Here is a 9,698-nt window from a genome sequence, read left to right on the forward strand (position 1 = left end):
GCCAGTACTTCCCTGTACACCTCCTGCGCCTGCCGGGAGAGACGGGATCACCCCGAGATCCCCCTGTCCCCCGACATCCTCCTGCCCCCAACAGCTCCTTGCCCCCCGCATCCCCGTACACCTCCTGCACCTGCCGGGAGAGACGGGGTCAGCCCGAGATCCCCCCGTCCCCTGACATCCCTCTGCCCCCCACCCAGTGCATCCTTGTACTGCTCCTGCGCCTGCCGGGAGAGACGGGGTCACCCCAAGATCCCCCCAGCCCCGCCCCCTCTTCTCTCCCCCCCGGGACCACTGCCCCCGAGCACCTGTGTCTTCTCGTGGAGCTGGGCCTGGATGCAGGCCCCCCTCAGACGGGCCTGGAAGGCATAGACAGCTGCCTCGGCATCCACGGGGAACTTGAACACGGCCTCCACGGGCCCCGACTCCTCGTTCCTGTAGAGCAGCTCGCAGCCCACGTCAGCCACGAAGCCTCGGATCAACACCGACACCAAGCTGCTGCGCAGGGGAACTGGGGGGAGGGGGACGTCAGCCACAGGCCCCCCCTGACTCCCATGGGTACCGGGGCGTGGGGCCATGTCAGCCACGGGTCCCCCATGGGCACCAGGGTGAGGGGGACATCAGCCGCGGCCCCCCCACAAACCCCCCCCCATGGGCGGTGGGGGAGGGGCCACGTCAGCCACAGCCCCCCCACAACCCCCCCATGGGCACTGGGCGGGAGGGGCCACGTCAGCCACGGCCCTCCCCACAAACCTCCCATGGGCACTGGGGGGGAGGGGCCACGTCAGCCATGGGTCCCCGCACAAACCCCCCATGGGCAGTGGGGTGAGGGGCCACGTCAGCCATGGGCCCCCCCACAAACCGCCCATGGACACCGGGACGAGGGGCCACATCAGCCATGGGGCCGCCCTCCCCCTCACGGCACCGCCCCTCACAGCCCTGACTCACCCGGCTTCTTGACGAGCAGCGGCCCGCTGACCAGATCCATCTCGGCTCTGGGGTTGGGGATCTGTGTGGGGGAAGGTGGGGGGTGAGATACAGGGTTTCCATGGAAACTGATGGGCACAGGGTGCCCCAACCCCCCGTCCCCCCCAGCGATGGCTCCGAGACCCCTGCCCCACCCCCCTGCTCAGCCAGGTCCTGTGGCAGGGAGTCCCGCAGGCTCATGGGGCCTAGCTCCTGAGATCAGAGTCATGGCTCCTCTCGGGCCCCCTGCCTCCCCCCGCCACGGCGCCAGCCCGCAGCAGGGAGGGGCAGGCGGGGACCGGGGTACGGCTGGGAGTTGGGGGATGGATGGAGAAATGTAGGGGGAGTATATGGGGATGGATGGATGGACGGACGGACAGATGGAAGGAAGGAGGCGTGTGTGGGGGGGTCAGACGGAATGAAGGGGGGTGGGGGGCTAGTGGGTTAGAACGAGGGGGCTGGGAGCCAGGACTCCTGGGTTCTATCCTGAGCCCCTGGGGGGCCCCTGGAGCAGTTGCGGGGGACCGGGGTTGGTCACTGGGGGGTTGTTAACCCAGCTAGACCCATCTCCCCGCTGTCGCCCTGCAGAGAAGCAGAGGTTTGTGGAGCAGGCTCTGGCTCCCGGCCGTTCCTGGCAGGAACGCAGCCCTGCTATTTACTCAGCTTTCACTCTGGGCCGGAGTGGCTGCCATAACACCCCCCTCCGCCCCAACGAGGACGAAATCCAGCCCTCGGCCGCACCTGCTCCCCACCCCGGAACCGTCCGGCCTGGGCCTCGGATTTGCTGCCTTACGAGGGGGCAAGAGGACGGCAGCCGGTTGATTTCTCCCACAGCAGAAACCCGGCTCTGAGGCGTGCAGGGAGTCTCTGTGGAGGAGAGGGAAGCTGAGGGTGGGATGGGGGCGAGGAACGCCAGAGCTGCCATGACCGAGAGGGGCTCTGAACCCCACTCCCCGAGCCACGTTTCAGCTCGCCACCACTCCAGTCGCCTGGAAAATTCCCAGCTGGAAGGTTGGACGGGAAGACTGGGATCACCTGGGCAAACCCGCACGCCGGGGAGGGCCCGGAATGAACTGCGGGGGGATAGAAGGCAGATCTTCTAAACAAACCTCCCGTCCGGCTTCACGCACAGCCCGGGATGGAGAATCCACCCCAGCCCTCAGGGAGTTGTGCCAGCAGCTAATTCCCCTCCCTGCCAGACAGGTGCACCTCCCTCCTAGTGTGAATTCCTCTGCCTGCAACTCCCAGCCAGGGGATGGCATCAGACCATCCACTGCCACGCTGCAGTGCCCCCACCCCCAGCAGGTATTTACAGCCCGGGGGCCAGGCCTCTTCACCTTCTCTGGGCTAAGCTCCATAGGCTGGGAAAGGGCTGAGGCCGGGACAGGGCTTCAGCGGGGAGCTGGGGCTGGTTGTTTGTCCCCGGCATTTAACTCTGATGCCTAATTCTCAGCCCGGAGGAAGGGAGTCGGCGTGAAAATTGCGACAATTCACAGGCCCTGGCTCCTGCTGCAGTAGCTGCTTCTTGGGATGCGATGGAGCCAGAGGCTGAGTCACAGTGGGGAGGTGGCGATGGTGAGCTCCGACCGGCAATGGGCACCCAGCGTGTGGGGAGCAGGTCAGGGCCGGCCGGGCGCCACGGGGATGGGCTCCGGGAAATCCACGCAGGGAGAAGTACGAAAAGAAAGGGACGGGGGGGGGCGGATCGGGGTGGGGGGTAGCGCAGGAAGGTTTAGGGGTCACCTCCCTCCAAACACCCCCAAACCCGCCCCGGCACGCAGGGCCCCCCAGCCAGGGAGGGGAGACTCTGCTGAGGCAAAGCCCTGATTCAGGGGGATGAGCCCAGACCAGGGGGTGGGGAGGCCCTGGACACAGAGGGGGCAGGACCCAGAGAAAAGGGGGGGCTAGGACCGGGGGGCAGGAACCCCAGGGGAGGGGGCTCTGATGGGGGCCCGATCCGCACCCCCGGTACCTTCTCTCTCGGTCTCTGAGCAGCGAAGCCCTGAGTCAGGCTGGAAGGGAAAGTATCCCTGCTAGCCCCAGCCCCGCCCCGCCCCCGCCAGGGAGCGTCTGCAAACGCCTCACCCCTCCCCCCCAACCCAGCCAGGGAGTGTCTGCCAACTCCCCATCCCCAGCTACTATACACCAGGGACTGTCTACACAGTTCGCCCTCCTCCCGCCCCCCCGGGAGCCAGGGACTGTCTGCAAGTTCTTCGCTCCACACATCCTTACATGTCCCCACATTGAACTGAGGCTGGGATGTGTGTGTGTCCAAACTGCCCCTTGCTCCTTCCTGCCCCTTTATGGTGCAAAAAGGGGGGAGGATTGTGGATGCAAATGTTTCAATTCCAAGTTACCCCATTCCCATTAGGGTATTCACCCCACACTCTCCATCCAGGGGCCAGTGGTGGAAGAGGGGGGAGAACCCATCAGTCAACCATCACCCCTGCCTCTCAGTAGCGAAAAGGCATTGAAGAGAAATGAGGAAGCTTGGCCGGATGTGGGGAAGGGAGGGGGGAGTTTTTTCACCCACCACATTTCTTCTGGGGTCTCTTCAGAACCTGCTTTTAATGTCCCACTGGGTGGTGCTGGATCTGCCCTCCCTGGCCCTGAGTCCCCTGTGGGAGCCCAGAGCTGGGGCAGAAAGAGCTTCCCCCTCCACTCACAGCCCCACACCCATGGGCCTCTGGCCTGAGGGGACTCATTGTAATGGAAAGGTGGCAAGTCAGTCTCCAAGGCCCCTCCAGACCTCGCTCTCTGTGCTGAGGCTGCCAATGAGGGGCCGGGTAGTGCCCATGGGCATGGGGGCATCTTCTCTCCTACGGCCTGAGCGGCGGCCAGCACATCCCTCAACTCACGCAGCATCCCACAGCCCTCATTGGCCTGGAATGGCGAACCGCGGCCAGTGGGAGCTGCAATTGGCCAAATCTGGGGACGCTGCAGAAAAACAAACCGTCCCGGCCCGCCAGCGGATTTCACTGACAGGCCGCGTGCCAAAGGTTGCCAACCCCTGTACTATGGTAATGGTGGTGACGTAAATACCTTAAATATGAAATATGTAGCCCTTAGTCCAAACTCAGCTAATTAACAACTTAGACTGGGGGGTTTAGAATGGAAATAGGTGCTTGAATCCTGTTGAAATTAATTAAGGACTGGATGCCTAGCAACTCTTTGTCTCCTTTGATAATCCCCATCTACTCTTAACATGAACCTCTGAAACCCAACACTCAATTTGAAACCGAACCCTGAAACATCACTCTAAAGTTAACCCTAATTCTAAATCTTATCCTACGCGTACCCTTGATCTTAGCTCTAAGGGCTGTGTTGTTGTTCTTATTAAGACACAGAGAGCTTGTATCTAACAATTAAACTCTGATATTCAAACATAGTAGAACACAATACCCTGAGTTTGCTGTTTGTAGCAATTTACATTCCCTGGTCTACCTGCATCACTGACCTCCATCTTGCAAGAGGAAGGTTGATCTTTGGTCTCTGTTACCACAACCCACTTTCTTACACAACTACAGAGGGACTTAGATGTTGCAGTACTCAGTGTCACAACACCTCACGTTCAGGCACCTAGAATATCATTGGGATTCACACAGCCTGAGTCAGGCACCCAGGCTCCCTATACAATGGAAGGGGAGAGGGAGACATCTAAGAATGAGATCCACAAAAGCCAGAACACTAGACTAAACTAGCCAATAGGAGGTGCTCTGACCCAGGGACCCATTGGTGCCAACTGGCAGAGGGCAAAAGGTGTTTACAGGGATCCTCTGGGTCAGGTTTCTATGTAACAGTTCACCAAAGGGTGGCATGTAAGGTCTCTACCAAGAGGTAGTAGCTTACTGGTCATCATCATTGCACAATGTATGCACGGATGATATTTAAGGAGTTGTGTATCTATACTGAAAACTATGTTCTTAAGGTATGTACATTAAGACAGGTCAACAGAAGGTGATAAACAGGTTCTGTTCTGGTGGGGGTAGTAAACGCTTCTCTCTCTGGCTGGTTATTGTGTATTGTGTGTCTCATAATGTAAGTCCATTTGCTTTACTGAGCCTAATGCAGAAGTTGTGAATTCACATAAGAGAAGAGCTGCAGGAAAAAAACAAAACCAGCAAAGGGGGTGTCCTGCTTACAAGTAAAGACAATGGATTTGGGAGGTGTAACTGGGGGTACTGAGGTAAACCCAGGATCCTGCACTGAGGAGACAAGCAGAGAGCATGGCTTGTTTAATGAAAAAGGGATTGCAGTCTACCTGGCTGAGAAACGCAGGTGAGCAATACTATAAGATATGACAGTAGCTAATTAAGTAAGTCTAGGTTCTAGAATGTTTACTATAAGTTTATTTTACATGTAACCATTTGTTTTCAATATATCCATTTACTAGCACTTGAATCTCTCCTCTGTGTTAAATGAACTTGTGCTTGTTTTCATTATAAACATCGCTAAGGGCTGTGTGTTGAGCAGAGCGGTGATCCGAGGGGAAACTGGTAAGCTGGGGTGTCCTGCTTCTTTGGGAGCAGTGGAGCTGTGAATTCGCTGAGTGTCCAGTGGACCAGGGGCTGGACACTTCAAGGAGATACTCCGAGGGCTCAGGTGTTGGATAGTGCCAATTGCTAACCTGCAGAGGGACAGCGGAGCCTGCATAGGCTGAGAGGGGAGTGCTTGTGTTGCCCACGGCTGGTGGGACTGGGGAGCTGACCCCCGACAGACACAGACAAGGCTTCTTCATTCTAAGGGCAAGTGGTAGAGAGGTGCCTCACAACCCTGGGAAGCATAACAGATACCAAAGACGGAGGTGTGTCTTAAGCCCCCTCCCTTAGCCCAGTGGTTAAGGTATTCATCTGTGATGTAGAAAACTACTAGGTCATATCCCTCCTCTACTTGAGGGGGAGAAGGGATTTAAAGAGGGGTCTCCAAACACTCAGGAGAGTGCGCTAAACACTGGTTGATGGGGTAATCGGATGTAGCTCTCCTGTATTCTATCCTGGTGAAGCTGTTCCACTTCGGATAAATAATTAAGGTGTCATTAGAGTGGGGGACTGGCTCCTGGATCTCCCACATACGGGGAGAGTCTACTAACCACCAGCCTATAGTCATTCTCATGTGTGCATATGCCCTCTGGCCCAATGACTCTTTATTCATCCAAAGTGAAACAACTGCACCAGGAGAGACTAAGGGACTCCCACATCAGAATATCCCTTAGCCCAGTGGTTAAAGCTCTCACCAGAGAGGTAGGAGACTTCTGTTCAAATCCCTGCTCTGAGCACACCTACCAAATCAGACTCTGCATGCAAGTTAGGTGGAGGAACGCTGATCTTCTCCCGATTTATGTGTTGCTTTGGGGCTGAGGCATCCGGGCGCAGAGAATGAGACAACAGGACATGTCCTCAGTGGCAAAAACATAGGTGCCTAGGGAACTTCTAGTGCATAAACTTAAGTTCTGAGTGAGTGTAAGCACCTACAAGGGTTTGGCAGCAGCTGAGTGCAGGTTTTGTGAATCCCAGTGGGGTCTGATTCTGGGACTTGGGTGCCTAAAGTGACAGTCTGGCACCTAACGCTCTTTGTGAATCTAGCCCTTGGTTCTTATCTATATCTTTAGCTGCCTAAATACTTTTAAAAATTGGCTGTAAATGGAGTTCATACACAGGAACTTGGAAACTTCAGTAATAAAAATACAGGAGTTTTCCACCTAAGCTCTGTTCTGTGTAAGTAGCCAGCCATTGGAGTAAATAATACAGCTACTGGTTGGATTTTTTTCCATTTGATAACGTTGATTCAATGAAATTGCAACATTTTGCAGAAATGTATTGATTTCATCAAAAATGTATATAGGAAATTATCTAAATGTTTTGTGTCAATAATATAACATGATATAATATAATAATATATTATAGACATGTTTTAATATTACATTAGATTATATTATAAAAGTTGAAGTGATAAAGTCAAAATAAAACATTTCAATAAGATCAAAATTAAGTATTTCAGAAGATTTAATCTCACAAAAACAAAATCAAATTTCGAAATATTGGAATTTCCCGTTGGATGGGAATTCTGTTTTTAGATCAGCTCTTGGAGATGAGACTATGTTTAGCTGGAGACATATTCAAAAGCCCTAAGACATATTACATTTTACCTTTTTGCTTAGAATTTATTGAAAAAAATGGGGGCGGGGAACCCCACATTTGTGAAACAATTCAAAATATCAACGTATTTTTCATTCCAAAAATAAATTATTTTTATTTAGTTTTTGTTTTGTTTTCTTTGCTTTGTATTTTTTTCTGCAAAACATTTTTAAACAAATATGAAAAATCCAAATATTGATATTTTGCAATTTCCCCCCTTTTCCCTTCTTTTTTCTTTATCCTTTTCCCCCAGCCCCATTTTCACTTCTAAATGCAATACAGTGAATGGTATACAGGGATTTGCTTTTTTGTTTTGTTTTGTTTAATTTTCATTTCTCATTATTTTTTTCCTTGTGCCACTATGTATTTTTTCAAAAGCTGAGGAGTCACAGAGTGAAGAAAGAAAGAAAGAAAGAGAGAAAGAATAAAGCTGAACACAAAAATTCAAAATACCAGAATTTCAAAATATTCAGTTTCAACAAAAAGAAAAAAAAAAGAAAAAGATTGTGGGTTTTTGAGAAAAGATTTTTTTTTTCTTAAAAAACAATGCAAATGAAATAATTTTAACAGCTCTAATGATATCTTATTTTATACCAAATCAAAGACATCTACACACTTTACATACCAGGGAGTGCCTTTTCCAAGGCTTTCTTCACCTCTTTGTTTCTTAGAGAGTAAATGAAAGGGTTTAACAGTGGTGTTACAATTGTGTTTAAGGTGTTGACTATTTTGTTTAGATCCAGGGTGTTCTGTACAGAAGGCTTGACGTACAGGAAAATGGTGGAGCCATACCAGATAATCACAACAGCCAGATGAGCAGAGCAAGTGGAAAAGGCCTTTTGCCGTCCTTGTGCTGATGGAATTCTCAGTATTGTGGAAATGATATAAATGTAGGAGATCAGAGTTACTATACAGGTGCCCAGGAGGACAATGAAGGCGGTGAGGAAAGCCACCAGCTGAAGGAGATGTGTGTCTGTGCAGGAGAGAACTATCCAAGAATCTAGGTCACAATAGAAATGATTGATGACATTAGGGCCACAAAAGGACAACCTGGTTATGAGATACGCCGGCACACAAATAGCTAGGAAACCACATACCCAAGAGCAGAGGGCCAGCCAAGCAGACAAGGTGCTGTCCATGATGAAACTATAGCGCAATGGGTAGCAAATGGCCAGATAGCGGTCATAGGCCATGACGGATAAGAGGAAACATTCCGTGCAGCCAAAGGATAGAATGAAGTACATCTGTGTGATGCAGCCAGTAAAGGAAATTGTTCTGCTTGTCCCCAGGATGACTGCAAGTGTCTTGGGAATGTAGGCTGTGGTGTACCATATCTCCAGGAAAGAGAGGTTGCAGAGGAAGAAATACATGGGAGTTTGCAGGTGGCAGCATGTTCTCACTAGGATTATGATGGCCATGTTTCCCATGACTGTCAGGATGTACATCATGGAAAACAGCACAAAGAGGAAGGTCTGCAAATATTGACTACTGGGGAAGCCCAAGAGGATGAACTCGTGCGCTCTGGTTTGGTTTGCCATCTGTGTTCAAGGCACATGTTCCATCTGTTACAAAGCAAGAGATTGTTATAGAGGCAGTTAAATATATCAGATATTGCTGACCCTTGAAGGTTTGAGTTCACCATCGCAGTCTGTCAGGATACCTAATACCGATCACCGCCTCTTTGTGTGGTGACCAGACTAGGCTATGCTAACTGTGAGGAGAGGCAGGTTTCTTCACTTAATGGGCCCACACTTGTCCCTTAGGCACCTTTGAACTGTATTCTGTCAATAGATATTCAAACAGTCATTCTCTGTATTCGTATGCCTTAGGTCCTTTGTGGGTGAGCTTCTCATTTACTGTTTTCAGGATCTGTTTTCATCTAACATAACTTTTTGATCAATTCCCTTTTTCACCAATTATATCTCCTTTCAGTTTTTGTCCCTTGATACTCTCTTTCTGGTGCATCTGTAGATATTATTTCCCTCTACTTCCCTTCTCTAATAGTGTCAGCTCACATACCCAGGTCTACTTTTTTCGGCTTCTCCTGACCTGAAACCCTTCCTATTTTCCTTCTTTCCTCCTTCCCACTTCCCAATCCCCGACTTTTATTCTCCTGTTGTTCTCTTATTTTATCACCTCACCTCCTACCCCAAGTTCCATTTCATCCGCTAGCTCAGAATCTAGATTCTTCTCCTCTCATAGCTTGTTTCCATCTGCCCCTTTGGGCGGATTCTGAGCCCCTTCCCAGCTCAAGCTGCCCTCTCACTGGCCATCTCTCTCCCCAGGACAGCATTTTCTGCAGCTGCTTGTGTCAGGGTGAGGGTTACTACACTTACCTAAGATAAATCTGTGTGACCTTATTTACTTGCCTCAGTGAATTACTACTGCAGTGAGTTTCATGTGTTAAAGATACAATTTAGTCCCTTCTCACTCACCTTGGTGTAAATCGAGAGTAATTCTACTATAGTAAATGGGGCTCATTCTCCACTCACTCACACCAGTGCAAATTAGGAGTATGCCCACTGAAGAAAAGGGAGAAGATTCTCCACTTACACACCACAGTATAAAGCAAGAGTAACTCCATGGGCATCAATGGGGCAA

General features: G+C 51.3%; 1 protein-coding gene across 1 annotated transcript; it reads right to left on the minus strand.

Moving 5' to 3' along the window:
* Positions 1-305: 305 nt before the first annotated feature.
* LOC113408607 (olfactory receptor 6F1-like) lies at positions 306-8,635 on the minus strand (the record flags this gene model as incomplete). The annotated part of the gene is made up of 4 exons (XM_026661945.1): positions 7,723-8,635; positions 1,757-1,830; positions 946-1,006; positions 306-508 (listed from the first exon to the last, which is right to left on the minus strand). Coding segments are annotated over exons 1-4 (1,251 nt in total), but the record flags the coding sequence as incomplete, so codon positions are not given.
* Between the last annotated feature and the right edge of the window lie 1,063 nt (positions 8,636-9,698).

The sequence above is a fragment of the Terrapene carolina genome, unplaced genomic scaffold (assembly GCF_002925995.2).
Source record: "Terrapene carolina triunguis isolate 2854851 unplaced genomic scaffold, T_m_triunguis-2.0 Scaffold19999, whole genome shotgun sequence".
In the NCBI taxonomy this organism is placed as follows: domain Eukaryota; kingdom Metazoa; phylum Chordata; order Testudines; family Emydidae; genus Terrapene; species Terrapene triunguis.